Raw genomic sequence first — 27,088 nt, 5'->3', positions numbered from 1 at the left:
TGGTGGGCGACGGTTTTTGGGCGAATGATCCACAGGGACCACAACATTCTAGAAGATCAGTTCACCACCTTGAAAGACAGACCGCCCTAAATATCCAACATGTGCTCGCGTTACATCCAAGACGGGCGAGATTTCACATGCATGGCTCTCCCCGGATGACATTAGCCACGATTCTCCATATTTAATCTCCATAGAAATAACTTTCTTCCTCGCATCATTTCGCTAGGTTGGAAGATGGTGTCTAAAGGATACAGGAATCGTGGAGTCAAAAAACAGCCTACCGGCGGCTGGTGTGGAGATTGCATGGGTATGTAATAGGATGAGCCAGACACCGAGACGCCAAACTCGTGGGTGCGGGTACCTATGCTGTCATCTTTTGAAGAAAGGATGGGAGAGAGACTCAAAAATTCTGGGGGAAGATGGGATGGTGATAAAACCCTCCACAGCTCCAGCTTTTCGCACCGTTTCTTTTTTGTCAGTTTTGTGTTACGTACCTCTCCAGCTGGCTGACTGCTACGGTGGTACTATTGAGTGACTCGCCAGCTCTGGAAGCCAGTCCTACTCCATCATTTCTATTTCTCATGTATTTTGCTACCGAGGAGCATTGACTGTTTCTGCGAAAAAATCAACGTCCCATGCTTGTACCATGGGCGGAGCACCTTACTTTGGGTTTCGTGGAACGAAACTCAACGTCGCGATCGGTGTGATTGCTGGCTTGGACTTTTTGTATGCCATGTCAATAATTCAGTCAACAATGCTAACTAGCTAATTTCGAGAAACAGGCTCTTTGGTTATGATCAGTATGATCTATCTATTCCCGGATAACCGGGTCTCATGTTGATAATATGATTTTAGAGGCGTTATGGGAGGTCTGTTGACTCTTCCGTCGTTCGCGCAGACTTTCCCCGAGATTGATACAACAAGGGAGGGTCAAGTTGGACTTTCGCCAAGCGAGAAGAACCATAGAGCAACAATCCAAGGTGATTATATCTGGTTTTGTCATGCTAGCTTTGCTGATGTTGTCTAATGCATCGCCGCAGGTATTTCCATCGCGTCTTACAATGTAGGATGTTTCTTGGGAGCCATTGCCTGTATTTGGGTTGGAGATTTGCTTGGACGACGCAAGACGATATTCCTCGGCTCCGCTATTATGGTTGTTGGTGCTGCGCTGCAATGCTCCGCCTTCCAACTCTCTCATCTGATCGTTGGTCGTATCATCACGGGTCTTGGAAACGGGTTGAATACGTCCACCGTCCCAACGTGGCAATCGGAATGCTCGAAATCCCACCGCCGTGGCCAGTTGGTCATGGTAGAAGGTGCCCTGATTACGGGTGGAATTTGTCTCAGTTATTGGCTCGACTTTGGTTTTTCTTTTCTTGAGCCAAGCACCGTGTCATGGAGATTCCCTATCGCTTTCCAGATCGTATTCGCTTTGATTATCATGGCATCGGTCCTGGGATTACCGGAATCGCCTCGGTGGTTGATTCTCAAGGGCAAAGAAGACGAAGCACTTCGCGTTTTAGGGGCTCTAAGCGACCTTCCGACCGATGACCCGTTCATCCATAGCGAGTTCAGTGCGATCAAAGATACTGTTCTCGAAATGGCAAAAGGTGGATTTAAAGACCTCTTCCTTTGTAACAAAGACCGCCACTTGCACCGTGTCGTGCTCGCCTACGTTAACCAGATGTTCCAGCAAATCTCTGGTATCAATCTAATCACATACTATGCGGCTGCTATCTACGAAGGCAGCATTGGTCTTAGCGGATTCTTGTCGCGTATTTTGGCAGCTTGCAATGGAACGGAATATTTCATTGCCTCTTGGATCCCGGTCTTCATAGTGGAAAGAGTCGGTCGACGTGGACTCATGCTTTTCGGTGCTGTTGGCATGTCTCTCTCTATGGTTGTTCTGGCTCTCTCTACCAGCTTTGAGGGACAGACAAAACCCGGTATAGTTGCAGCTGTTTTCCTGTTTGTTTTCAACACTTTCTTCGCTATTGGCTGGTTGGGAATGACATGGCTATATCCTGCCGAGATCGTAAGTTTGAACAATTTTCCGTTCTTTTTTTCCCCAGGAAGTCGACTTAAACTGACGTTTGTCCTCAGGTACCTCTCCGTATTCGTGCTCCTGCCAATGCCCTTGCCACATCAGCCAACTGGGCATTCAACTTTATGGTTGTCATGATTACTCCAGTCTCGTTCAGTTCCATCAAATATAAGACCTATATTATCTTTGCTGTCATGTAAGCCGATACTGCCCTCGCTAACAAACCTCAGGAAAGTATGCCGTACTAATATGTCCCGCTATAGTAATGCATTCATCGTGCCGGTAGTCTACTTCTTCTATCCCGAAACCGCATACCGCTCTCTGGAAGAGATGGATACTATTTTCCGCAACACAGACTCTATTTTCTCAGTCGTTCGTGTTGCCAGAGAGACACCTCGTCGCTTTGGCAAGAATGGTGAGCTCCTCATCAACTACGATGACACAGACGAACATCGCGCTCGCAATGCGAGTGTTGTTGGTGAGAAACCTCATCCAACAGTGTATAACAAGGACCACGCAAACCCTGATTATCATATGGAGAACGGAAGTCTTATCTCCTAAGCTGTTTAATCCGTGTCTGTGACTTGATATGTTGCCGTTTTCTCATTTCCGGTCTGCTGTGCCCCCCAAAAAAAAAAAAAAAAAAAAAAAATCTCTCAATATCTACATAAAGGGAAAGGTGATTCTGCATATTAGATCTATGAAGTTATGACGATAGAGGTCCTTGAGTCTATGGTATCTGTTGACTGAATCTTTAAATAAGGAGACAGGAGAAAATTTTCATGATACCCAAGCCAGAATTGTATGTACCGTCAGCGCCTGGGGGTGAGAACACAGCAACCTCAGGTGATATTTGCATTGAATGAAATAATACTTCGTACGGAGTACGGAGTACTAGAAACAAGTTTTGTCGGCAGGTCTAGGTCGCTGAATAAACAGACACCTCTTCAACCGCCCACCAATCATTGGCATCAATCAACAAGGTCATTCATTACGTCACTGCGCCGGCAAAGCAGGATATGTTACTACATCTACGACCCTTATGCTAGCCTTGTGATTACTGTCTAATCCACCTTTCAGATTAAAGCATCCTGAATCTCTATTAAATTGAATCATTATGGTGCGAACACGTGCTCAGGAACGTGCAGAGGCCAGTTCTGCTCAGAAGCAAGTCAAGGCAGAGGAGCACATGCCACCGAAGGAGCTTGTGGCAGAAAAAAAGCACATGCAAAAGCCGAAAAAGAGAACTAAGAAGCATGAAATTCCAGAGGCAGAGAGTATGTGTGGGGGTGTTACAATCCACGAAACCCCTTAGTTAGTTGTATTGAGGGGCATATGAGATCTCTGATCAAAAATGCTGATTTTACTCGGGGCGACTAGAGGCCACAAAGCCGCTCTCAGAAGCCGCACGCAAGGACATCCAACAACTCTTGACGGAGCAAGGGAGCTTTCCTCTCCAAGAAATCGGATTTAGCTTTCCCCTTAGTTCGAGCTCGGCAACAGTGCTAGCACTCCTCTTCGAAGCCCTGCTCAAGGCGGCGCCAATTTCGCACAAGACAGCGGACGAGACGCTCAAGGAACTACTCAAACATGGGTATGAAGATATCAATGTATTGAAAAATAGTTCTTGGGACGAGCGGAGCGATGTGTTGATCGAAGGGGGTTATCGCCATTACTATAAGAAAACGTCATCGGAGCTAGGCGAATTGGCGGAGTGGGCGATGGATAAGTACAGTACGTAACTTTCCCTGCTACGCCTGTTAATCTTGCTGTAAAGAGATCAATGGCCAACGCATGATGCGATTTGCTCATTTACTTCTTTTTTATTGGCCACGCATAGATGGAGATTTGAATAATCTCTACAAACAAACTGCCGGCTCTCGCGCGGAAATCAGGACTGCTATCAAGCATATTAAAGGCATCGGTGATGTCGCTGTTGATATTTTCCTGTCCTCGATTCAGTCCTTCTGGCCGGAAGTGGCACCGTTTATTGCCGAAAGAAGCTTGGTGACGGCGGATCATATTGGGATTGGGAAGGATGTAGAAGCCATTTATGAAGCTGTGGGAAGGGATCCGAAACAAATGTGTATGTTAGCGAGGGCATTGACGAAAATAAGGCTGGAGAAGGAAGAAGCAGAGTATACAGTGCATGAAAGTGGGAAGTAGAGAAAAGGAGTTAGTCAGGGCTCGGGGCGAGTGAAGTTCCAACGTGTCTCAGGATTCCGAATGTTGGCGTTCGTTGGTTTGTAGGTCACAGAAACGTCCACTTTCAGGTCTTTTTGTACGGATGGATGGCAGTGCAGTCCAGATGTATGTCCAGTAGCCATCGTCGAGGGCTGAAGGCAATCGCACTTCTGAGCAAGCAGACTGCCTTTGGAGGCACGTGACCATATGTCAACCACCACGCTAGCTGCAATTAGTCATCGCATCAGAGCTCCCCAGCGAGGTTGACGACGATCCCTCGGCCAGGCAGCTGAATTTGAAGACTTCGTTCTGCTTCTTTGTTGTCAAATTCTTATCTGCAGCATCGAATCATTCTCCTTAACTAAGCTCTTCTTCTGGAACTTCATGTGTTGATGGTATGTGTGACCGCGTTGAGTGCCTGTCTCATCATTGCCAGGAGGCGCTACCAAAGCTCTGATCGCTGACCAGCCACCAGTTTTACCAGACTTAATCACGACCGCTCACATCGTTTCAAATACCTTTACCAGTTAGACTTCAAGTGTCAATTGCGCGCGGCTATCCGAAGGGAGCTCTGAAAGTTGACGAAACGAAAAGTAAACAATAACTTCACCCACTGTCATCGGAATCGGAATTTACCAATTCTTTGGATATAAAACGTCGGACATATAAAAAACAAGATGGACTACTCAAATATTTTGTATGTGGAACTACCATCTTCGGCGGACTACTCCGTATACCTAGACGAATGGCCTAGGAGGCTCATTTCGCTGGGAAGACAATGTTTAAAGGCATTTATGCTGATAAACTGCGTTCTAGTCGCTTGGTCAACTTGGCCATTGGTGTTATTATGGTGCTTGGCGGGATTTCGCAATTCTTCGCTGATCCCAAATTGTAAGTGTTAAAGCTGTCCACTGGCGGGGTTTTTCCGGGGTACTATAACTGGAGACCTCCTCGGTTCACTGGGTGCTCCGCTAACACAGATGCCATAGCCGGAACATAATCATCGGCATTTACGTTATTCTATTCGGGTTAGGTATGCGGATTAACCCTGCAGTACAAACATTCATGGCAAATGCTAACTCCGATCACAGCCACCGGTGCCCTCGAACTCGTCCCGAATGTCCCAACGCAGATTACTAGACACACCTCCTTCATGTTCTCGTTTATCGGAAGAGGAATCTGTAAGTCTTCAACTTCAAAAACGGGGTGGGCCCTGGAGTATTTTCTTACTGGAGTGTCTAGTCTACATCTTTGTTGGCTGCATTATCCTGGAGCACCACGTTTTGCGCATCATCGCTGGCTCGATCGTTGGAATTGTGGGCGTGGCCTATGTCGCGCTTGAGTACATCCCCTCAATTGAACCTCCTCAGAACATGCGAGAGGCAGAACCTGCATGGGGTGCGGAGCAGATCTAAACCCATAATAATCTGTTAACACCACGATTCTCCCCCGGGCTACTGGTTCAATGGCATTCGACGGCCGTGAAATTAGCGAACCCCAGCATGGGTCGCCTTTATCATGCATGTTTTGAAGGTGGCAATGAACCTTTGCACGATCCGATTACTGACGAGGTGGGCTTGGACTGGGAGGTCACGTCCTTCACATGCCCCGTTGCACTCCTCCATTTGTGGCAGCACAAATGATACTTTGGCCTTCATGCCCTCTTTTCTTTTAATTAGCCTTTAAGATAAGTTGATGATGTCCATCTTCGGCTTATGAATGCTATCTTTTCCACACTGTACTTTAAAAACGATTTCAAAATAAACTCATTCGTTGTGTCGACGCGCGCCTCGTCCTTAGTGTTGTGCCAGCCCCGGAACCCACGCCACTTCTGACTAAAGGGGCCCGCAGCCCTGCATCCACCAGTAGGAACGTAGCCAGTGCTGCTGACACGGCTGACCAGGCGCAGCTGGCGAATTAAAAAAGCCACAATGCTAATCTCTAATCTTGACCCATATTTTCTAGCCTGATAAGGTTTAGCACCTTGGAGGCGGATTGACGTCGACGGCGAAAGTCTATTTTTCATCAGACCGAAACTTATCAGATTGCGCCCTCGACATTCAGCCGCGTCGCCGCGCTAATCCAGGAGACGGTGAGGTTGAAGCAACTGGGAAGACGAGATCTTTGCAAGAGAATCCAGCTCTTTACAAAAGCCATACGTGTTAAATAGAGAGAGTTAATGTCCCGTTTTCCGGCGATTACAGTTGCGCGATAATCTAGCGGTGGGAAAAGCCCAAGAGATAAGATAATCGGCAGTAGAGATCCATATCTGATCCCTTGACCACATCGATAATTTGCTCAACAGGGATCCGTTCACATTGCGCAGGACAAAGCCGTGCTGGGGAAGCTGGGACAGGATTTGGATGTTGTCAGAAAGTAAATGATTATTCAACCCTGCTGTGCTACCATAAGCATAACTACTTCATCGGATATTATTTCGCCCTGGGCCTGCCTGTCTGTCAGGCCACTCCCATATCTGATCGTCAGCCAGATCACAAGAGCTCCTCACCCAACCGATCTTCACCAACCACAACCACTTTTTCCGCGAATAAGAAGTTTTGTCGAATTCCTTCCGGGTTACAGCTCGGTTCGGTTAGGCTTTTCTTGGAAGCAGTGACTTGAAGTCTCACGTCCTGCATTGCATTGCTCCCTACGAAGTACGTCGCGGCTCGTTACGCCTCCCAACATAAACTCCTCCTTTTGTCACCACTCCATCCTCGCTCCTCCAAAAATTTGTCCTCCTTCTTTGATTCATCCAAACTTGATGAATTCTGCCTAACCGTTGTCGCAGCATCTTTAGTCCTTTTGCGTTGGGACTTTCCGTCCTCGTCCTGCAGCTGGCTTATCTCCGGAGGCCACCGCCGCAACAGCTCTAGCCTATCTCATCCATCGCAACTCGGTGCTACAACAACTTTTTACCTCAACCTCAGCATCACATCAGATAACTTAAGCGCGTTACCCTTCCTATTCTCTGCCGTCTGCTGCGTTGTGCACATTCATACCTCGAGCATTCCATCGTGAACATTGTATACGGTTGCCTGGCGAAGATCTGATTACGATCATCCTCGTGCGAAGCCATCGAAGGTAATTCGGCCCCCGGAATCGGATTATTCGAGAACTTCCTATTACATCTCATTTGTCCCGGTCGAATATCATCCTATCGGCCTCCTATCCAGCTAAAAGACACGCTTGGGCGCCGAATAATTTGAGAAACGATCGTACTACCTTAGACAACTCAGTTTGTGATCGACAGTTGACCCGGGAGGGAAGATTTTGCAGACTATAGTGGTTGTTTCTGTCAGGCCGACCCGTGGTTTTCGACGTATCTATGGATATCGTTAGAGGTGTTCCGCCGTCAACGAACAGCATGATGCGCCACCCATCCGCTGAAGATCTTGATGCCGCGCATCAACTTGTATCTTCTGCCCGTGGAGCAAGGGATCAGGCTGCGGATCCTAGCTCTTCAGGGGCTGGAGTAAGATCAGATGGCGGCGAGATGCTGAATCTATCTGATACCGAAAACCCCCAGAACAGGGCAAGTCCTGGAAGAGAGAATCAGATGCCGATGGAATCAAACGACGAAAATCGGCCTAATGCATCACGCCAGTCGCCAAAGTCCCGTGGCAAAGAACAGGTTTTCCTCGGCCATTCGTGCGTGTACGTGGCTAAGTCCCTAGTCCATGATTTGCTGTGTAGTCTCTCCTTCCACTAACAAAGCCTGATATAGCAACTGCGGAACGAAAAGAACTCCTCTTTGGCGCAGAGCGCCCAACGGTTCTACAATATGCAATGCCTGTGGCCTATATCTGAAAGCCAGAAATGCTGATCGCCCCACGAATCGCAATCGTTCATCTGCCATGACTGGACCAAGTACACAGCAAAATATCAACGCACGAACCAGCATATCTCCCAGCGCCACTGGCGGTTGTTCCGGTCGCCAGTCGAATGCAACGAACGATGAATCGGCTTCAGTTGGGACATGTCCGGGTGGTGGCAGTTGCAACGGAACGGGTGGTGCTGTTGGTTGTGATGGCTGTCCAGCATATAATAACCGTGTTTATAAATCGTCTTCCCGACCTGCCCCCGTGCGACACGCTGCAAGAGTTTCTCCTCAAGCCATAAATCAGCCTGGAAATATGAGCCACGAAACGAACGATCTGTTAGATGTCCCTAATCAAGAGGGAGGAGTACCAACTGCATGCCAAAACTGCGGTACTACAGTAACTCCATTGTGGAGGCGAGATGATCAGGGTCATCCTATTTGCAATGCTTGCGGTATGTCTAGGTTTCCTTACTTTTCAATGAAATTTATGGCTAACGTCGAAATTCGGTTTTTGAAGGGCTCTACTTCAGGTTGCATGGCTGCGCTCGACCGGTAGCCATGAAGAAATCGATTATTAAAAGAAGAAAACGCGTTGTTCCAGCCCTGAGGGATAGGTCTCCCACAGCAGGTTCTTCCAACGATTCTTCAGTCTCCCCCGAGTTGCCACCCGCTTCCCTCGCCTCACACCAACTCGATACCCGGAGATACTCGCATGGAGAACAAACCAGCCCCTTCGTCGCGAATGCCAATGGGCAGCTATCTCCTCACATGCAAACAACATACCCATCAAATCACTCCGCTCCTCCGGCCATCGACTTCACCGGATACAACGCGAAATCGACTTCTCTTCCCCACCATGGACCACCACCAGGGGGTCTATTCAACGGTGATCGAGTCGTCCCAAGCGAGCATTTAACTTCAAGTGCGACTCCAAAAAAGCGTTCGCATGAAGAAGCAAATGCATCAGATACACAGGCCAACGCTCTTCCCAATAACTCCCACATCCCAGCATCTGCTCACCTCCCCCCAATCAACCCCTCAGCCGCATCTTCCGTTTCTCATCCTGGCCGCTTAAGCTCAATTTCTTCCTTGCTTAACCACGCGGAAAAGTCTTACGAAGGTTCATCTATTGACCCATCTCTCAATTCCAACGGCTCCAGATCACAGCCGCATCCCCCTCCGTCGTTTTCCCCTTCACATGCACCTGCCTCATTGTCCCCTTCTGGGTCCGGTTGTACTGGTTCACTTCAGCCATCAGCCGCCGTTGTTGGACCTACGGCTCTTTCGGACGAAATGCTCAAAGCGGAACGAAGAGCTCAATTACAGCGAGAAGCCGAGAACATGCGTGAAGCTCTCCGTGCCAAAGAAAGGGAGCTTGCTGCCTTGGAGCCGTGATTCGTTCAGCACGGTCGTTCAGTGCTTGTTCGGGAGTTTGTGATATTACTTGCTTCAAATTGATTTGCCCGGATTGTCCTTATATGTATCGGTTTTAGGGAAAGGGATGGATAGCGGGATGCCATGATGCATTGGCTTGAATTTTTCAAATCATAATCTGTTTTCTTTACGGTGTTCTCCTTTTCTTTCCCTCTTTTCCTTATTCAAGCTGCAAAGTAGTCTGGTTGTAATCCCTTTGCTCTGCGAGTTGCAGGAGTCTCAGTCCTTTAACCTTCTCATTGAGTGGCTGAATCATTCAAAAAATCCATCCTTAATCTGGATTGGATGTTAATTTGTATCCTGATTATCATAAATTAAAAAGCTTCCAATCTGCGTGGGATACAGGATATGGCACTCAAGATCAAGATCCAGTCATGATAAGATTAGATTAACTAGACAAGCTGCCGTTTGTGGCTGAGGTGTCAGCGGGACAAACACAACACTCCCGCATCCACACGCTGGTACAACGAAGCTACTCTTCCATCAGAAGAACTTCTGTTGATGGATGGGCTACAAAAGGAGGACAAAAGATAAGTATGGTTTGTTTCTTGTATTTAAAGTGTAAGTTAGTTATAAATTCATCATTTGTCTATTCTCCACCGACCCGAGCTCTGTTGTCAAAATGCATTCGTGCTAGACTAGACAATACAACAACAAGGCCATGATTAGAGAACAAACATATGTAGTGGTGCTCTCAGTCGCAAATAACAAACCGCAGCGCAATTTCTAACTCTCCCAGAAGTACCCAAAGTTGAACCATTTGCCCAAAAGATGTGCCCCGTAAGACATCACGGAAACTTTTGAAGTGTCCCACCCCTGGGCCAACCACTTTGCCTTCCATTTGGCCCGCACATCAGGTCAGCAGATAAGGAAGCATTTTTGGCCAACGACAAATGTGCTACCAAACTGCAGAAGCTCGAGCATGCTGGAAGGCATGCGAGGTTCCCTCTTGCGAAAATCGGTCTGAATCGGCGCGTCGAGCGAGAGATGAAAGGATGGGAAGACAAATACTGTGCAGAGGTTGAACTCCAAGAGATTTCTAAATATCCTCCTTAGCAAACGTGTCTCCGGATCCAAGGCAACCGAAGATGCCATTAACCTTGATATCCAGGAGAGTCCGATGATAGATTCTCCTAGGGCGCTGACAGATATTCGTGCACAATCTCTGTCGGCAAATTCTCCCGCGCAGTTAGCTTCTTTCACACGGGCAAGCGAACCTAGATATGCCCGCTTCTCCGCCCAGGCCCAGCCACATTCGGGGGGACCCCACAGCCCTCGATCTAAGCCTGCGTTACTTCACCAGCCAGGAGCAGATCGTCCACAGCCCCCCCACAAAAAAGTGCCTGCCGCCATGAAAGCACATTTGTGAGGTCGGATGTTGACATAGTAAGGGAAATTTTGGCGTTGCCATCTCGCAGAGAGAGCATAGGTCGCGGTGCTTGCATCCAAAGGAACGAACTAAGGGGCGGAGATATATCCGCACTGACTAAAGGAGAGGATTCTGCCGATCGTCCATAACCTCCCACAGAGCAGGCCCTGTTTTTGCAGGGCGAGAAGAAAGTACGTCGCCGCCTTTGTACTTTCAACCAATGATAAACCGTGGGCCAACGGATATCCCGCCCACAGTAATGGAAGATTCGCGGAGTCCATGTGAACGATAGCACGGCAGTCCCACGTCCATGGTCAAAAAGATGTGGATTTTTCCGATGCCCGGACCTAGGCACCGCTGCCGAATAATGAAAGCAACAGGGATGCAACAAGCCGAGAAAATAATCCCTCCAGTCAAACTGTTTAGGAGGCGGGAAACCCCGCTGCGGCAGAGAGCATTCCTGCGCAGCAAGACGATAAGAATAGGGACCCACACCGACAAGCCATGCACCGCTTAGGATCGATGACACGAATGGGAACAAGATGGGTCCGCATGGCATTCGGAGCGCCCGAGATCACGCTCTCGGCCAGGACGTGAAATATCCATTTCACAAGAAACCCCGCAAAACACAGTGAACTTCCAGTTTCGCCAGGACGCGGAGCATCTGAAGGGCAGCCAAAACAGACCGCACGATGTGCTGAACGGGAAAAGAACCGCGAGAGTATCCCTTTCGGAGAACCTCCCGAAAAGCGCAAGGTAGCAGCGAAAAACTCACACTTGAAATTGCGTGCCCATGAGGCCCCGGGCACCATCGGTAGCAACAAGCCCAAAAGGAACCTATCGCGTCTGAAAAGTCATTGACGATGCGCCGAATAGTCATATGCATATCCGCAAGTAGCGGCAAGAGACATAAGTGGGGACAGCCAAGCTCCTGGAACTCGAGACGCAGCCGGTAAAGCTCCGGCCGGTTGTCGCCAGGGTGAAAGAATCCAAGAGAATTCATATACCTTTCCGCTCATCATGGACAGACAGACAGACCCAGCACTAATATCTTGAAGATGATCTAGATCAACAAACATCCGCGGCAAAGGTAAGCCTCGAGCTTATGCTCTGGAGGATATGAACTCGAGAAAATCATGTATATTCTCCAGATCGAAAGCAAAATTCAAGGTCTCCGGCCGAATCACGGTACATGTATATACAAGGAGAAGAGTAGATCAAGGCGCTGTTATTCAAGAAGTTTAGGTAGGCGTATTTCCCAGAGCAGAAGAAACTGTGTCTCAGGCCCCAAGCAACGTCCCCCACATGTTCGCTGTGGTATAGTCCAGGAAGCAATCTACACCGAAAGCTAGACCAAAAACTTCAAGGTAGGCCAAATACCATGGCCCTGAAACAGAAGAAGCTGTGTCGCGAAAGTCGAGTGATGTCCCCCAGGCCTTGTTCGCTGTGGTATAGTCCAGGAAGCAATCCACACCGAAAGCTAGATCAGAAACTTCAAGGTAGGCCAGATACCTTAGACAGAAATTATGATGGCGCTTCATTCAGTTCCATGCAAACTCATTCTGAATATCTCAGATTTCCAACGTTTCTGGAACGGGGGCTCGAGCTTCAATTCGCTGGTGGGGTCAACAACGGGTTAAACCTCTCCAACGGTGGGCTGAGACTTGGGTCAACAACTGTGCACGCTTCGAGTATGAAGGGGAAAAAAAGGACCGCTGGGCCCTCTCCATGCTCGAAAACGGGATCTTAGGGCAAGGCGACTAGCATGTCCGATTGACGAAGGGTGGACGTCCACTTCTGTTCACTGATTGCCCGAGTTCTTGTAAGGTCTAGGTTCAGTCAGCCACCACTCCCTAGAACCGCGGAAGCCGGAGCACAATGCAACAGCTTCCCAGCACCCGGCAGTAATTCAGCGAATGTTGCCATCCTGGTGGCATGTAGCGACGGGCTATGCTGCATTCTTGTTGACACAAAATGTCTCAAGTCGTCGAGGCATGGTACATGCTTCTAAGCCATCCATAGTTATCTCTTCCGCCCATCATCCGTTGATGATGATAATACATATCGTATTAGCCGTTCACACGTGTGTGTCAGGACTGTTGCGGTTGCCCCCATCGATAGGGTAAAACCAAGCGTCACCATTAGAATGCCATGGTGGGAACGCAGACCGGACAGAGACAGATGCGGTGCACCACCGCTGTTTAGCTTTGACCGATTCTCCGGAGCCTGAATCCTCCTGGTAGAAACATCCTCCGTAGGTTCGAAATAGGTCGCTGCTATAGAACCAGCATCCAAGGCCTCTAAGGCACTGAGGACTCCAAGACGGATCGGGCGCTCGGAGCTTGGGCGGATTATCTATGGTCACGCCTGGAAACTTGAGGTCGGTGAGCCCACCATAGGATCCGTTGGGACAAGGCTAAAACCACACAGCCCAGAAGGATCAGAGGCGAGTGTAACCGGAAACCCAAGCAGCAAGACCGTACAGTTTCCTCCATGGGGAGAATCGTCTTAAAGTAAGGAGCCCTCTCTCCCCACATCGTCACCAAACTTCAAAGTATTCGGACAAGATGAACATGAACGATGGATTTTTGCCAGGAAATATATCGAGAAGCAAGCTTCCGTTCTCCCCCAATGCAGAACAGATCCGTCAAAGTGTCCGTTTACCCTTCCATCATGACGCAACCACTGAGCGGCGAGCGCTGGGAAGGACGTGGAAACCTCCGCCGCGTCCATTTAGTTGCGTCCATGAGCCTGCTCGACTCCGAAACATATTCATGCCTCGTAGGGCAGAAAAGTGTTGCCATCCAACCGTTTACTGGCAGCCACGGCTCGGCCAGGTACATTATCGGATCCGCTGGATCATAACACGGCACACGGTCGTCCCAACCGTACTTATCTTGCAACCAACCCCCCTCTGCCGTGTAAAATTGGAAGACACGCCCCGTAATAGCCCTTAGCAATTCATGGCCCCGATAGCGAGCGAGATCGCCCCACTCGCCATCGTACAGGACTGGGTCGACAAATTTCATCGCCTGCCTGAGGATTGTTCCCACTCTCGATGTGCTATTCAGCCAAGGTTTTGGAGGGGTGAGGATGACGAATAGCGATACTTCAGGAGGAGTAAAGCTGCGTTCTGAGATCGGTTCCCCGAGCCAGTTGAAATGGTGCACGTGAGGTCGGTTGTCCATCCACCACCCTTGCCATGATTTTTCGAAATGGGCGATCGAAAGCAAGTCTTGCAGGCATTCATGATCGATCAGGCAATGCGTAAATGGAAAGTTACCATCTGCGTCTGCACAACGCGGCCCCTCTTGCGAGTCATTTGATTCCGTCTCGATATCATAGCGTTGCGTTGTTTCAACAATCAACGGCTCCGATCGAATAATATCAGCCTGAGGTAGCACGGAGCTTCCAGGATCCGATTTAGTTGTCGTGGAAGGTGTAACGCTCTCCAAGCAAGATTCCTCTAAAGTCGCATTGCCTGCACTTTTCATGGATTGGCCAGGCGTTTCTTCAGACGAACGGTCTCTGTTTCCGGTGATTTCGCGGCCATTACACGGGATGTGGCCTGGATTGTCCGTCCGGAACACTTCATCGTCGCAATCGCTCCAATCAAAAGGTTCCGGTTTGAGAAGCTTTGACAACTCAGCGTCTTCTGTAAGGTTTCCTGGGTAGGCATCATGCGGGGCTGTCGCATTCTTATCAAGAGGGCGAACGGCAAAGAGACCGAGATCATATTGGCTTTCGTCACGTCCGAAGTCGTCGGTTCTTTTCTTAAAGTACTCGATATCAAAAAGTATATCGACATCGGAGCGACTACATTTAACTTTGGATCCGTAATCGGAAGATGAAACTCTTGGCATTTCTAGCGAGGATTTCGAAGGTTGAAGGGCACGTTGAACCATGTAGACCGAGTCTCCCAGTCGCTCCGCACAAAAGTCATAGATGCTTGAGGTCGATTCTCTTGATGGAACAACAAACGTGGCGTTGCAGAGCATGAGCCGTCCGCTATAATCCCAAAGCGTAGCCTCGATGGTATAAGCTGGACCCGGATTTTTAGGCGTAATAGCACAATGATAGAGCTGGCTTCCGCGCCCACACTGCCTTAATCTTGTCGGGTAGTCGATTGAGCAAAAAGGGCCAGGAGGAAGATACCGGGGAGAGGAATTGACATGGTTCTCCAGTACTTGAAGGATGAACTGCTCCCAACGGAGGAAGCTGCCGGTTGGCATAATTCGGTGCGGGAATGTCGAGGTTTAAGTAGCTTTAAGCGCGAGTCGAGGCACAAAGGGAGGATCGAGAGAGGAAAACCGGATGAGTGGAAACGAATATGCCAACTCACAAAGAGACACTCGTTCAAGTCTGCAATAGGCTTTTGGATGTTTAAGAGAAAGTAGCCCGAGAGCGGACCTTATCTCCTTGTTGAGTTGCGCTGGATGAAATGGAGACAATGAAATAGTCCTATAAAGAGTCCAGGCTGAAGATAAAAAGGCTGACTTTGCTTGTGGTCGACAGACAAATATAGGGAGGTGGAAGATTTGAAAGCAAAGGCCCCATTGTCGTATCGCCCGACAACGGCTCTTTATGCTGCCAATTTGAGAGTCTTCACGCCGGATTCAGTGACAAACATTCCTTGAAACTTGACAGGAGCAGTCACAGGGCAGCTGCATTAAGCTAAAATACCAGAATTCGATTGTTTTCATTCATAGTATTCATTGCCAGAACATGTGCAATCACTTTTAGCATAAAGAGGGAATGTATGACTCCCCAAGTTGGTGAATGGCCTGGAAGTAGTGATACACACACACAGGCCAACAAGGCGTGAGGCGAGCATAAATCCATCCCGCATCACCATTCACATGGGATATGGCGGGATATGGAGTCCTTTGGACATCGCAAACATTGTTAACAGCAGGGGCAAGCCTTGGTCAGATATGAAAGGCTGGTGAGAGGGCAAGCAAACGAAAAGACATAGGAGATGTTGAAGTGGGGGTGAAACAAGCCTGAGTGAATCAAACAAGAAAAGAGAGTCTGCGCTACAAGCATTTCCAAACACAAAGCAAAGTCGCATTGCTATTCATTTCCTGAGCACAACCCTTCATGATGCTGGGTTGGGGACTAAAAAGCCAGCATGTGTGGTATGTTCTGGTAGTGACAGGAATCCGGCCGAAAACAAATGGCAAATGAACCAAAAACATCACACATTCTTTTGAGCTAGCTGCAATAATGGCTTCCTGTAGCCAGCATACGAATGATCATCGCTTCAGTGTTGCTTTGGCTGCTCGTGTCTGGGCAGCACTCTCCATGGCCCTTTGCAATTCAAGCCCAAGTAGTATGAGCTTAGAGGCAATGAATGTATAGGTTAAGTTCTGAGAAACAAATTCTTTTGCTTAAAACTAAAATATTGACTTTGCGTTGGAGTGATTGCTTGATATGCATGGGGGTTTGTGAAAGAGAACAGCGAGACTGAGCAGCGTCGGCGGTGGTTAAGATCGGCACTCGGAGTTAACGCCGGGGGTAACTAAAGCCTCCAGCGCGGGGGAAAGCTAACTAACTCAGATAGCAAAGCTGATGAGGCCCATCCCGCCCGCAAGTGACGAGCCCCGGCATCCTCCCGCCCTGCAACCTTCAAGGACCTGATTCCCCTTCCTGCCATCGCCCGCCGCAGCGTACCATCACTCGCTCGTCCTTATGCACCATTTCCGTCCCTGCATTCAAGCTCTCCGGACTTTCACGCGATATCATCAAATTATCTCCCGAAAGCCGACCCATTTTCCAGAGTTACGACCGGTACTACATTACAAGGGCCGTCCAATCATCCAGCAGGCGTACGCCAGAAGCACAATGGCTACAGCCATGGGAAAGCGCCTTGAGGGCAAGACAATCCTAGTGACGGGCGCTTCGTCCGGAATTGGGAAAAGCACCGCGTTGGAATTCGCCCGTACATCGCCCAAGAATCTGAAGCTGATCGTCACCGCGCGAAGGGTCGATTCGTTGAAACAGCTTGCCGAAGACATCAAGGCCGAAGTTGGCGAAGGTGTACAAGTTTTGCCGTATCAATTGGATGTGAGCAAGCCCGAGGAGATCGAGAGATTCGTAGACTCGTTGCCTGCTGAGTTCCGCGATATTGATGTGTTGGTGAACAACGCGTGAGTTCGAAATGCCGCGGATTCCTCAATCGTCAATTTATCCGTTCCGTATGCTTATGGATGAAATAGAGGCCTTGTCAGAGGCGTTGCGAAAGCTCCCGAGATCGACACTGAGGATATCAAGATAATGTTCGACACGAACGTTACCGGATTGATAAACATGACTCAGGCCATATTACCAATTTTCAAGGAGCGTCCCAATGGCGGTCGAGGAGATATCATCAACATCGGAAGTATTGCTGGCCGAGAAGCGTATCCCGGAGGCAGCATTTATTGCGCAACAAAGGCTGCGGTCCGCAGTTTCACAGATGCTCTTCGGAAGGAGCTCATAGCAACAAGAATCAGAGTTATCGAGATTGACCCTGGCCAGGTGGAGACTGTAAGTACATATATATATATATATATACACATATACGGAATCCATGGGTATATGTTATTTGGTAACTAAACAAACATCTCTAGGAATTCTCTGTCGTTCGATTCTACGGTGACAAATCTAAGGCCGATGCCGTTTATGCGTAAGTTCATTCATTCCTTGCTTTTTCACCCCAGCCGTCTCTTCTATGGCTAATCTCGTGCTGGGCAGTGGATGCGACCCCCTCACGCCAGATGACATCGCCGAGGTTGTCGTCTTCACGGCTGGGCGGCCGGAGAATGTGGTCATTGCGGACACACTCATCTACCCACAACACCAGGTATGTTTGACCAGTGAAGCAGAGCTCGCCTTAGCGAACACACGCGTGGAAGATAGTTAAACTCACTCTGCAAATGATAGGGCTCCCCAACCGCCTTGCACCGCCGCTCATAGAAGATAAAACATTTCCGAGCACGCCTAGTCCTTGCCCCTCCCTTGTATATGGTCTGAGGAGCGGGCTTGTTGTTTGAACCACCCGAAACACATAGAAAGGAAGGCCATCCATGATGCAAATAGGTCTAGAATCCTTAGACTCCAGTAGAACAAGAAGACAGCCTTTTTTTCTTTTTCCTTCCTTTCTTATCCATTATTCCTTGCCAGCTTTTAGCTGTCCACCGCGGCGGGGGAATGGAAACACAAACACCAACATCTTCTAGCACGTAGTCTCACTCTCCCTGTATTTTCCCTGGCGTACGTCCATAAGCCCTCCGCATCGAGCGTGATATCATCCAGGGTTTCCCACTGGGCACGGACTCACCCTTTCCGTCACCGTCATCAACGGCAAGCGGCCAACCGGGGGTGGAAAGCGGCCATGGCGCGACGTCACCGGAAAATCAGACATTCCCCGCATACTAGCTCGCGGCCCAAGCAACATGGCACATGCATGACTAGCAGTTAGTGAGTTTGTTAGTCGCAGTTGAGACTGTGAGACACAGTGCCAGGGACCCAGAGACATTCGTCAGGGTTGTTTCAGGATGGAACTTGGGTTGAATCCTGACAAGACGGCCCGAAAAAGAGGGGCGAGGAGAGTAAGAAAGAAGGGAAGACAGAGCGCAGAAACGCCCCAAAGGTTGGCGCAATTTAACTGCAAAATGAAGACATGTTGGGATCAGGTGACTATCTTCATATGCAGTGTAGGTCGATCTGAGATTTCCAGAAATTCGAGCAGGGGGAAATCGCTGCCATATTTAGGAGAACGGTCGTTGTCAAGCGATATTTATACTGGGAACGGCATTCACTCCACAAACAGTAAGCTAGGTTTAGGTGGTGCTGGCTTGAATCGCTCTTAACAAAATACTCTATATCCCGTATCTCCGGGGTATACGGCACTCGCTATAAGGCTGATCTTAATTCAGCGACAGATGAAGCGCTTAATTAGGTGCTTTGCAAAGTTATACAGTGTATTCCGTACTTCATATGTATGCCTGCATTTCTGTGGCGATCGTCTTTCTTGACAGAATCTTCCCCGAAACCGGGGTCCCTGGTTGGTGATATTCCCCATCTGATTGCGCTCAAGCAACGGGTATCGATGGCTATCCAGCGTCCAGCATACAGGTTTAGACGTCAGGGTGTACCTTCATATTCCGTACATCTCTAAGCATCCGGCGTGTACTACATCTGCTCAGTCGGAGGGTCAGTTTGTAGAATTTGTTGATAGAGTATGGAGTAGTACTCCCTCCATCACAAGGCCAAACCGGAAAATATTGTCATGCGGGCGACAGGTGCTGTTCTCGTGCTGACTTGAAGATATTCCTGCCCGAAGACGCCGAGTCAAGTTCTGTTTTCCTTCCGCCCCGGGGGGGATCCTCTCACGACAGAAACCTTGTCAGGGGGGTTACTTCAGCGGGAATTTTCAGGAAAATCTGCATCAGAACAGGCATGGATCGGTAATAATCCCAGCACGGTCGCTGCGAGATTCAGGGCTGGAATATCCTTTTGCTTCTTGCGATCCCTTTGGCTTCGGGGAATCTCCAGAGTGAGCAAGTGAACTTTCAGCCCGAAAAACGGGGGTGGTACATTGCTCTTGGGATTGATGCTGAGTGGTTCAGCGCTCAAATCGCATGCTTCCCCTCATGGATGGAGGTTGCATGTTCCAATTGAATTGCGCGAAGCAGACAGCGACCGTTAGCGAGGCACGAGGTCTTGCCCATCAAAGGGGTTCATCTTAACTTAATTGCGCCGATATCACCTCGGAAAATAGAGATGTACATGTCAATTTCACAAGTGATCATGGAGTCGAGATAACTTACGGAGGACATATTGTCCATACTTCCTCATTGGATGGGAGGTAATGTGGTGAGCCGGCGACGCATCCAACCGCATCGTCCGTCGAACCCATCGGACGGAGCGAATCACAACCTCTCCAACGCCAAAAGGATGCACCTTTAAAAATAGCTCCAGAATCAAGCCTTCCGGATCCATGGTTATATCGCCCACTAATATTGAAAAAAAGAGACACAATGATTGCACATGCATCTGGGCAAGAGAGCCGAAACCTCACTTTGACAGCCACACAACGACGTGTGTAGATGGCTGGGGGAAACTTGAGCATTCGATTGGATCTGATGAGTACCAAAAAAAAAAGGGGGGGGTTGCGATAAGAATGATAGTCCCGAAGCAACTTTCTCCCAGCCTCTTGTAACCATGTTGGAACCGGAAAGAAAGGGTTAAGTTGTGTTGAATTGAAGTGTTCTCTTAACCGACTCTAGGGTTTAGGCGGAGAAAATATAAAACTCCTACCAGATTTCGGCTCAGCAGGCCTCGAGACCTCAAGAGCCGAAAGGGATGCAAAAGCTCCTGGCCTGGCGGCTAACTAGCAGTGTGTGGAGCGAACAAGGTCACTCTGGCTGCCCCCGCCCCTATCCCCTTCTGCTACAATGCCCACCAAGCGGTCCATCCCGGATGCAGTAATAATCGCCGCCCTCCATTACGCTTAGCACTGCCAAAGATATGAATTATTGTCGTAGAGTCCGCTGGGAAGCGATTCAAACTCGAACGGCAGGCGAAACTACAGTACGGATCGATCCGGCTTGAAATCCCCTCTGCCGTCCCCGCCTCCAGATCTCCCCTCGTTTGAGCAAGTAAGCCGAGAACGTAAAATTGGAAATGGTTGTGTCGACAGACAGGTAGGAAATCTCGGGCGTTGCAGAGGCGTGTCGGAGGATTGTAGATCAAGAGAAAAGAAAGAAGAGAGACAGAGAGGTTTTTTAAACAAGATCGCCTCTTCTTCCACCAGAGTCCCAATTTTCCAACCCCTGACCCTGTCCGAGCGTGGGTTTCTAGCGCCATACAGATGTAGGTTGGAGGTAGTTTTGGGTGGTGAAGTGGACTGGGGCCAAGCCGTCACTCTCGACTCGCTTTCTCGCTCCCCCCAACCTGCTCGCTCGCTATCACCTCTTCCCGACCCCATCCAACAACCCTCTAAAGCTTGCCTGAGCGCAACAATTGACATTCTCTTGTGTCATAACCTGACTGCTGGTTGTCTCGGCAGCTGAACTGTTCGCTCCGGTCTCCTTTTTCACTCTCTTCACTGAACTGCACGCCTGTCACGCGCCGAGAGAAAGCATATCATGTCTTCAACCTCAAAGGTGAGCCACGCACCGACATGTGATGCGTCACCATGGCCCTCTTTGTGCAATCTCAATGAAAGGGCCATCGATCTAATCCTACAATACCACCTTTAGTTTCTCCGTGAATACAAGCTGGTGGTTGTTGGTGGAGGAGGTGTTGGCAAATCATGCTTGACCATCCAGCTAATCCAGAGCCACTTCATTGACGAATATGACCCGACAATTGAAGGCAAGTCGCTCCTCGAATATATCATGTGTACTGCGGCAGATGCTGATGTTGCTCACCTGCGACTACAGATTCATACCGCAAGCAATGTGTCATTGATGATGAGGTCGCGTTATTAGACGTCCTCGATACCGCGGGCCAAGAGGAGTATTCGGCAATGAGAGAACAGTACATGCGAACCGGCGAAGGGTTCCTGCTGGTCTACTCGATTACCTCCAGGCAGTCATTTGAAGAAATAATGACCTACCAGCAACAAATACTTCGCGTCAAGGACAAGGACTATTTCCCTATGATTGTCGTCGGCAACAAGTGTGATCTAGAAAAGGAGCGCATCGTTTCCAAACAAGGTAGGGATTATCTGCCCAACGTGCGATAGATCAGGTGGCTAGCAGAGGATCTCTCTATTTCGCACAAATCTTTCGTTTGCTCTCGCTAACACCATCGCCGCAAAAACAATAGAGGGCGAAGCACTGGCGCGCGAATTCGGCTGCAAGTTCATCGAGACCTCCGCAAAATCCCGTACCAACGTTGAAGATGCCTTCTATGATATCGTTCGCGAAATCCGACGCTACAACAAGGAAATGTCATCATACTCCTCTGGAGGTGGTGGCTACGGCTCCCGATCTCCAGAAGGCAAAATGGAAGTGGACGATCGCGGTGAGAGCAGCGGTTGCTGTGGAAAATGCGTTATCATGTAAATGAAAATTCACAGGCGAAGAAAAAAAAGGAATAAAAAGAAAAGAAGAGAAGAGAAGTTTCAACCGCGGAACTGCTTTCACGACGATAGAAACATGACCGGAGCCGGCCCTTGCGATTCTTTTTCAAATGAACGAGGATGTCATGACTGAGATTCACGCTTTTAAGGTCCTTGCAGTACGTGCAGTCGCCCTCCAACCGCTCTCTGCACTAGCTGGAATTCCGTGATGCTTTGGTGCCGAGACTACCTGCAACCGGTCGAAGGACTTTTCTTTCCACTCAATACTTTGCTACGTCTGTTTTGTTTTTCTTTTTTCCCCTTCAGGCTATTCGATTTTCATTTGTGATACCTGGCTACAATTCCCTGGATTTGTGGAACCTTCATACTCAGAGATATCGTTCGCTGGTCTGTGCTTATTTTTCCAAGGATCTCCTTCTATTCTACATATTAACAACTCCTTTTAATCTCATGTCCTACCCCTTTCCCCTCCCAATGTCCTCCTTTCTTCTGCCCTTTTTATTTTCTCTTTTTATTTCTTCCAATTCCTGCATTTACTCCCTTTTTCGCTGTGAGTATTATTCCCCTTTTATATCCGACTTGTCCTTTCCTTCCACACACACTCACGATCATTTTAATCGGTTGATTTATTTTCGCCGGGATCTTCTACCTCGTTTTTGAAGCCTCGCTGCAACTTCTGGGCTGGCAGGGTTCTTGACGTATGTGGGATATTCCTCTGCCGGCTGCCATGCCTTCTGGTAAAGCACATTTACTTGTCTCTCTACTATTTTACTCATTATGTGAAAATACTGTGCACGGAATCGAGTTGGAAAAAACGGTCCCAATGTAAAATGTACTTCTTGCAGCGATTCTAACTCTATTAGTTCTTGTCCATTTTGCGTCTCAAATGTCTCTTTGCCTCCGCTTGGTTTCCTTCGCCTGTGATTTGTGCTGAGGGCTTTTCGTGTTCGAATGGAATTGATCGTGAACTACGGAGGATCTCCCTGCGTTTCAGCAGCAGCCTACAACCCCCCAGTTCCAACCCAACAAACCCGTCTAGTACTAGAGAATTCCATCTAACTTTGTTTTCCTGTCGAGTATTCCCATCTCAGTTTGGTCAGGATCAAGCACCTTGCATCGCTTTCCGGCCGGCTCAGGTCCGTCGGGCCCCGTAATATTCCAATCCGGGACAATCCTCCTATAACCAGATCGGAGACATATTCTGTCCATTTCGTGTCACAGGCTAGGCGCATCTAGTATATGGGGTCACTTGTCCAGTGCAGCAACCGGAGCTTGCAACCTCCACGGAAGCCTGCCTAACCCCACACGGACGAGTGACGAAGGGGCCATTTTATATTTCTTGTGACAGTCGAGAGGAGGGATTACTAGGCACTCTGATTTGACTTCCCTGCCAGTAAACAGCCATCCTCGTACCAACCTGACATCATTTTAGTGCATTAGATACTAAAGATCGATCGCTCAGTATTGACCCTCTATATATAAATATGCATACAGAATCCACGACCTTATACCTATTTTTGCTCTTCCGGCTCATCAACTGGATCATCCTCGTCCTCCCTGGACACCCTCCGTCCCTCCACGTTTTTCTCAACCTCATCCACCAAACTCTCCATATACTCCAAATCCGTGCCGACCAACGTCACCGTATTCCTCTTCTTCCCCCACCTCGGGTAACTGCCCACTTTAATCCCTCTAGGCTCCACTCTAGCAGCCAATTCGGTCAAATACGGCGCAATCGTGCTCTCGTACAGCGGTGTAGCGAACATGAGCCGGTGAATTCCCTTTCCCTCGGGGTCAATGAGTTTTGGTAGAAGGATGGGCCTTAGACGGGTGAGCAATCTCTCAAATAGAGACGGGACACCCGGGAGGATGTAGATGTTGCCATTGACCACGGACACGGGGACCCAGAGCTCGTCGTCGACAAAGAGGGCTTGTTCAGATATAGGCCGGGTCTCGTCGGTGGGAATGTGGACCATGCGTAGTCGCGCAGTTAGAGCGGGGGACGGGGTGTCCCAATCGAAGTCTGGCTTGGCCTGTTGGGGTTTGGACAAGCGTCTCATGCGGTTGAAGGCTTCTTCATGAAATTTGAGGGTAAGATTGAATGCTTTGGCTATGGATTGGTAGGTGATATCGTCGTGCCTTTGAGTTGCATAGATTGCCATCATCAGCATCGAACGATATACGGAGAACTAAGAATGGGTGGTTTAATGTACGTTGGTCCGATTCCTCCACTTGTCACGACAAGGTCGTATCTGTTGCTCATCCGCCTCACGGCTTCGATGATCTCATCTTCGTCGTCGGCAATGACCTCAACGCGCTTCAGCTGCACGCCAATGGAGAAGCAGTACTTAGCGAAAAGGGCGGAATTGGTATCAACGGTCTAAAAACATTCCACGTTTGCTCTCCCGACACAAGATGTGCGAGAGGCGTCATTAATAGAAGTCCGTCAGCCAACGGTCACGGCTTTTTCTAGGAATGGCCACCATAAACACGGATGCTAGAGGGCCCGCCTACCTTGCCGCCGAGAACCTCGTCTCCGATAATCAAGCACGCCGCCGTCCCGATTGCTCGCTTGCTGTTCTCCAGCGCGGTCCGTTCGGATGATGTCATTGTGCGCAAGGTGGAAATCGGGCTCAGGATGGGAGCAGGGGGAGAAATTGGAGATATGGAGAATGGCCGAGAGAGATGTCTTGTCAACTGAGCGATGCGACTAAACATCGGGTTTTGCGTGGGGAATAAAGGAATGTAACGGGCAACGGTGCAGAGATATAGCCGGTAGATCGCTTTGTTGGAAAAAAAAAAAATATCGGGAGGGGCAGACAGGTTGAGCCGACCGGGGATGACTTCACCCCCCCACACCTCCTGCGCGCCTGGACTGCCTTTATCAGAGAGACCGTTCATCAGATCAACGACAGACAGTCTTTCAGCACTTCCGAGGGCTCACCAATATTCAACTGCAAAACATAGTAGATAGGAACTACATACTGCACTCGAGTCCCGTTCCAACAGCACTATGGTGGGAACTTGCGTCCCGCTCCCTCATCGATCTCACGATGGAAGCTAACAGGTCGCGACCAATATCAACAGTCTGACACAAGACTCTACACTTTCTCCCCCGAGACCCGAGAGAAGCTGCGCAAATTTCGCCTAGGTACATCGAGAGCGAAGGATCCACAGGCCATTATTTGTACTTAACCTCCCCCTCCTATCCGTCAAATCTCCCTCGACTTCTTTTCCAATGAAAATGATGACCTGCCAACACGCTTCCACCTCTGTCCGCTTCACCCGCGACAGACATGATAGATTCGAAAAGCCAAGAGATCCGACCCGTCGATGACCAGGTATATTCCAACATGGAGGATGTAGCGGACGAGCTGCCGGACTCTTCGCCGCGGTTTATCCTGCTCAGTTACCCCCTCACATTGGTATGAGCAAAGTGAAATAACGAGGATTTCTTATCTTTTTTTGTTCTTTCCCTAACCCTCATTTCTTTTTTGGTGATTATATAGCTAATGCCTGCGCCGAATACAACAGCCATCCGGACGTCTCTCTGTTCCCTACGTGCTCATCTATTACCTGCCCGAAAACTGCAACCCTGCTTCGCGCATGAGCTACGCCGGAGCAGTGGAACTAATGAGGAATACGGCAGAGGTTAATAAGGTTATCGAAGTCGAAGGGGAGTCTGAAGTGGCAGACATTAAGGAGAAGCTTCTAGGAGAAGCATAGTGTATGATACATATATTGAAAGGATCAGACTTGTTCAGGAGCTCGATTGAGGGTCATCCGAAAGGATAACATACGGCGTTTGGGAGGATTCCATTTTGCAGGTATTTAATATTCAATGAAAGAGGGATAGTTAGATCGTTAGTTCAGCTCTGTTGCAGAACGCCACATCTCCCAAAATAACATCACTCTGGTTTGATGTGAGGGCAGATATACAAGGATATCGGATGGGCCATGGCTAAGACTTTGCTCTAAACCGTTTCAGAGCCCGATGTTGAGTGCAGTAAACCCAGCAACAGTAGGAAGTTGGGATGCTGAAGCTTGCCGGACCGCTTCAAGACACCCGTAGGACATCCGTAAGGGATCTTTTCGCAAGCCAAGACACCACGATGCCGAAATGAGCTCATGGCACCTCATTTCAATGAGCCCTTCAAGCTGGACAAAGCTTTCGCTACCGGATTTTGATAATCAAGGCCCGTAATGTTATTCCCTGCAGACCCCGAAGAAAGGAGAAAAAAGAAAAAAAAGAAAGTACGGAGTAACAGAAGCAGAAATAAGCCCGTGTCATTAGTTCAAGGCTCATTTGAAATAGCTGGATCCTCCTGAGTCAGGTCTGATTTCAGAGGCGAGCATGCTGCATATCCTCGGCAGAAACCGAGGCCAGAAAAGGATCAGAAGCTCAGTACGTGCAAAATCATCGATCCTAACGATCCTCCTAGACCGAGTGTGGATAAGGATATTCCATTCGAAGGAATAAAATGCTTTGGACCCATGGCGGAAGGATGAACAACTTCATCCGGAGCGTTTGTGAATCAACAACAAATTGGTCCCGACATACGGAGTAGAAGAAGGGCTGAAAGGTCCAGGTTATATGATCGGTGTTATGGATTCTCCATACAGAATACTCCGCCTTCCCTGCTTGCAAGTGGATTTGAATCCAAGTGGTTCGCTTATCTTGCAGCTCTGCTATCCGCAACTCGCTTGATGTAAGCGATTCCAGAGACAGGAATATACCCGAAGGAAGAACGGCTCTTCTCCATAGATCCCTTTTAATCCGCCATTAAGGAGTGGTGCATCGGTGACAGGATGGAAATTTTTCAACACAAAAGGGCACGGGCAAAGCTCCGGACCAAATAACGGGCTCGGGAACAGAAGAGACGGCGGCAGTGTCAGATTTATCATCATATCTTGATGGATGCCGGAAAGCACCGGTGATCAAATTCCTGGCCACGCGAGAAACTAAATTAAAAAAAATAAAATAAAAATGGTCCGTTGCACAAGCCACACGAGGATCGGTGGGCTGGTAGTCCTCAGGAAGGCCATGATACTGAAAATATGAAATCATCCAGAGGGAATCGAAACACGGAGGATTTCAAGGGGATTTAAACTTCAAAACAGTCTCGATCAAGCGTCCTTCCACACGTTGCAAGAGCCGAA

The 27,088-nt window shown here is 48.9% G+C and overlaps 9 protein-coding genes across 9 annotated transcripts; 7 read left to right on the top strand and 2 right to left on the bottom strand.

The window, feature by feature from the left end:
* Positions 1 to 862: 862 nt before the first annotated feature.
* On the top strand, positions 863 to 2,864 carry D8B26_002452 (uncharacterized protein; the record flags this gene model as incomplete). Its single annotated transcript, XM_003066348.2, has 4 exons — positions 863 to 980; positions 1,041 to 2,035; positions 2,104 to 2,240; positions 2,308 to 2,864. The coding sequence occupies 4 exons, from the start codon at positions 863 to 865 to the stop codon at positions 2,603 to 2,605; spliced, it is 1,548 nt and encodes a 515-aa protein (XP_003066394.2). The 3' UTR covers positions 2,606 to 2,864.
* Positions 2,865 to 3,136: 272 nt separating this feature from the next.
* Positions 3,137 to 4,437, top strand: D8B26_002451 (uncharacterized protein). Its single transcript, XM_003066347.2, has 3 exons — positions 3,137 to 3,321; positions 3,425 to 3,778; positions 3,885 to 4,437. Exons 1-3 carry the CDS (start codon positions 3,162 to 3,164, stop codon positions 4,208 to 4,210), a joined length of 840 nt encoding a protein of 279 aa, XP_003066393.2. The 5' UTR covers positions 3,137 to 3,161; the 3' UTR covers positions 4,211 to 4,437.
* Positions 4,438 to 4,905: 468 nt separating this feature from the next.
* On the top strand, positions 4,906 to 5,643 carry TVP15 (Late Golgi vesicles protein; the record flags this gene model as incomplete). The annotated part of the gene is made up of 5 exons (XM_003066346.2): positions 4,906 to 4,925; positions 5,045 to 5,119; positions 5,218 to 5,261; positions 5,320 to 5,409; positions 5,471 to 5,643. The coding sequence occupies 5 exons, from the start codon at positions 4,906 to 4,908 to the stop codon at positions 5,641 to 5,643; spliced, it is 402 nt and encodes a 133-aa protein (XP_003066392.2).
* A 1,443-nt stretch (positions 5,644 to 7,086) lies between these two features.
* CIR1 (Putative electron transfer flavoprotein subunit) lies at positions 7,087 to 9,661 on the top strand. The gene is made up of 3 exons (XM_003066345.2): positions 7,087 to 7,885; positions 7,956 to 8,503; positions 8,569 to 9,661. The coding sequence occupies exons 1-3, from the start codon at positions 7,557 to 7,559 to the stop codon at positions 9,444 to 9,446; spliced, it is 1,755 nt and encodes a 584-aa protein (XP_003066391.1). The 5' UTR covers positions 7,087 to 7,556; the 3' UTR covers positions 9,447 to 9,661.
* A 360-nt stretch (positions 9,662 to 10,021) lies between these two features.
* Positions 10,022 to 15,086, bottom strand: D8B26_002448 (uncharacterized protein; the record flags this gene model as incomplete). The annotated part of the gene is made up of 1 exon (XM_003066344.2): positions 10,022 to 15,086. One exon carries the CDS (start codon positions 15,084 to 15,086, stop codon positions 13,515 to 13,517), a length of 1,572 nt encoding a protein of 523 aa, XP_003066390.1. The 3' UTR covers positions 10,022 to 13,514.
* Positions 15,087 to 16,424: 1,338 nt separating this feature from the next.
* On the top strand, positions 16,425 to 17,974 carry D8B26_002447 (uncharacterized protein). The gene is made up of 5 exons (XM_003066343.2): positions 16,425 to 17,003; positions 17,073 to 17,382; positions 17,466 to 17,521; positions 17,590 to 17,698; positions 17,779 to 17,974. The coding sequence occupies exons 1-5, from the start codon at positions 16,546 to 16,548 to the stop codon at positions 17,809 to 17,811; spliced, it is 966 nt and encodes a 321-aa protein (XP_003066389.2). The 5' UTR covers positions 16,425 to 16,545; the 3' UTR covers positions 17,812 to 17,974.
* Positions 17,975 to 19,715: 1,741 nt separating this feature from the next.
* Positions 19,716 to 23,003, top strand: RAS1 (Ras GTPase). The gene is made up of 4 exons (XM_003066342.2): positions 19,716 to 21,005; positions 21,102 to 21,216; positions 21,285 to 21,560; positions 21,673 to 23,003. The coding sequence occupies exons 1-4, from the start codon at positions 20,988 to 20,990 to the stop codon at positions 21,909 to 21,911; spliced, it is 648 nt and encodes a 215-aa protein (XP_003066388.1). The 5' UTR covers positions 19,716 to 20,987; the 3' UTR covers positions 21,912 to 23,003.
* Positions 23,004 to 23,333: 330 nt separating this feature from the next.
* On the bottom strand, positions 23,334 to 24,669 carry D8B26_002445 (uncharacterized protein). Its single transcript, XM_003066341.2, has 3 exons — positions 24,443 to 24,669; positions 24,142 to 24,308; positions 23,334 to 24,067 (listed from the first exon to the last, which is right to left on the bottom strand). Exons 1-3 carry the CDS (start codon positions 24,644 to 24,646, stop codon positions 23,440 to 23,442), a joined length of 999 nt encoding a protein of 332 aa, XP_003066387.2. The 5' UTR covers positions 24,647 to 24,669; the 3' UTR covers positions 23,334 to 23,439.
* A 178-nt stretch (positions 24,670 to 24,847) lies between these two features.
* On the top strand, positions 24,848 to 25,827 carry D8B26_002444 (uncharacterized protein). The gene is made up of 4 exons (XM_003066340.2): positions 24,848 to 24,944; positions 25,016 to 25,115; positions 25,223 to 25,353; positions 25,463 to 25,827. Exons 1-4 carry the CDS (start codon positions 24,942 to 24,944, stop codon positions 25,652 to 25,654), a joined length of 426 nt encoding a protein of 141 aa, XP_003066386.2. The 5' UTR covers positions 24,848 to 24,941; the 3' UTR covers positions 25,655 to 25,827.
* The last annotated feature ends 1,261 nt before the right edge of the window (positions 25,828 to 27,088 follow it).

This window comes from Coccidioides posadasii, chromosome 1 (genome assembly GCF_018416015.2).
Source record: "Coccidioides posadasii str. Silveira chromosome 1, complete sequence".
Classification (NCBI taxonomy): domain Eukaryota; kingdom Fungi; phylum Ascomycota; class Eurotiomycetes; order Onygenales; family Onygenaceae; genus Coccidioides; species Coccidioides posadasii.
Note: the sequence above shows the minus strand (reverse complement) of the source record. Positions and strands in the feature narration are given on the sequence as shown.

What these genes read in the sequence shown, in the direction of transcription:
- D8B26_002451 (XM_003066347.2), top strand. Translation starts at nt 3,162, where the DNA reads ATGGTGCGAACACGTGCTCAGGAACGTGCAGAGGCCAGTTCTGCTCAG. An exon ending in TGAAATTCCAGAGGCAGAGA is followed by an intron (nt 3,322 to 3,424) that starts GTATGTGTGGGG and finishes CGGGGCGACTAG; the next exon opens with AGGCCACAAAGCCGCTCTCA. An exon ending in GTGGGCGATGGATAAGTACA is followed by an intron (nt 3,779 to 3,884) that starts GTACGTAACTTT and finishes GGCCACGCATAG; the next exon opens with ATGGAGATTTGAATAATCTC.
- CIR1 (XM_003066345.2), top strand. Translation starts at nt 7,557, where the DNA reads ATGGATATCGTTAGAGGTGTTCCGCCGTCAACGAACAGCATGATGCGC. An exon ending in TTCCTCGGCCATTCGTGCGT is followed by an intron (nt 7,886 to 7,955) that starts GTACGTGGCTAA and finishes AGCCTGATATAG; the next exon opens with CAACTGCGGAACGAAAAGAA. An exon ending in TCCTATTTGCAATGCTTGCG is followed by an intron (nt 8,504 to 8,568) that starts GTATGTCTAGGT and finishes CGGTTTTTGAAG; the next exon opens with GGCTCTACTTCAGGTTGCAT.
- D8B26_002447 (XM_003066343.2), top strand. Translation starts at nt 16,546, where the DNA reads ATGCACCATTTCCGTCCCTGCATTCAAGCTCTCCGGACTTTCACGCGA. An exon ending in ACCCTGGCCAGGTGGAGACT is followed by an intron (nt 17,383 to 17,465) that starts GTAAGTACATAT and finishes AAACATCTCTAG; the next exon opens with GAATTCTCTGTCGTTCGATT. An exon ending in AAGGCCGATGCCGTTTATGC is followed by an intron (nt 17,522 to 17,589) that starts GTAAGTTCATTC and finishes CGTGCTGGGCAG; the next exon opens with TGGATGCGACCCCCTCACGC.
- RAS1 (XM_003066342.2), top strand. An exon ending in ATATGACCCGACAATTGAAG is followed by an intron (nt 21,217 to 21,284) that starts GCAAGTCGCTCC and finishes CTGCGACTACAG; the next exon opens with ATTCATACCGCAAGCAATGT. An exon ending in GCGCATCGTTTCCAAACAAG is followed by an intron (nt 21,561 to 21,672) that starts GTAGGGATTATC and finishes CAAAAACAATAG; the next exon opens with AGGGCGAAGCACTGGCGCGC.
- D8B26_002445 (XM_003066341.2), bottom strand. Translation starts at nt 24,646, where the DNA reads ATGTTTAGTCGCATCGCTCAGTTGACAAGACATCTCTCTCGGCCATTC. An exon ending in ACGAGGTTCTCGGCGGCAAG is followed by an intron (nt 24,309 to 24,442) that starts GTAGGCGGGCCC and finishes GAATGTTTTTAG; the next exon opens with ACCGTTGATACCAATTCCGC. An exon ending in AGTGGAGGAATCGGACCAAC is followed by an intron (nt 24,068 to 24,141) that starts GTACATTAAACC and finishes TGCAACTCAAAG; the next exon opens with GCACGACGATATCACCTACC.
- D8B26_002444 (XM_003066340.2), top strand. An exon ending in GGATCCACAGGCCATTATTT is followed by an intron (nt 25,116 to 25,222) that starts GTACTTAACCTC and finishes CACCCGCGACAG; the next exon opens with ACATGATAGATTCGAAAAGC. An exon ending in TCAGTTACCCCCTCACATTG is followed by an intron (nt 25,354 to 25,462) that starts GTATGAGCAAAG and finishes CGAATACAACAG; the next exon opens with CCATCCGGACGTCTCTCTGT.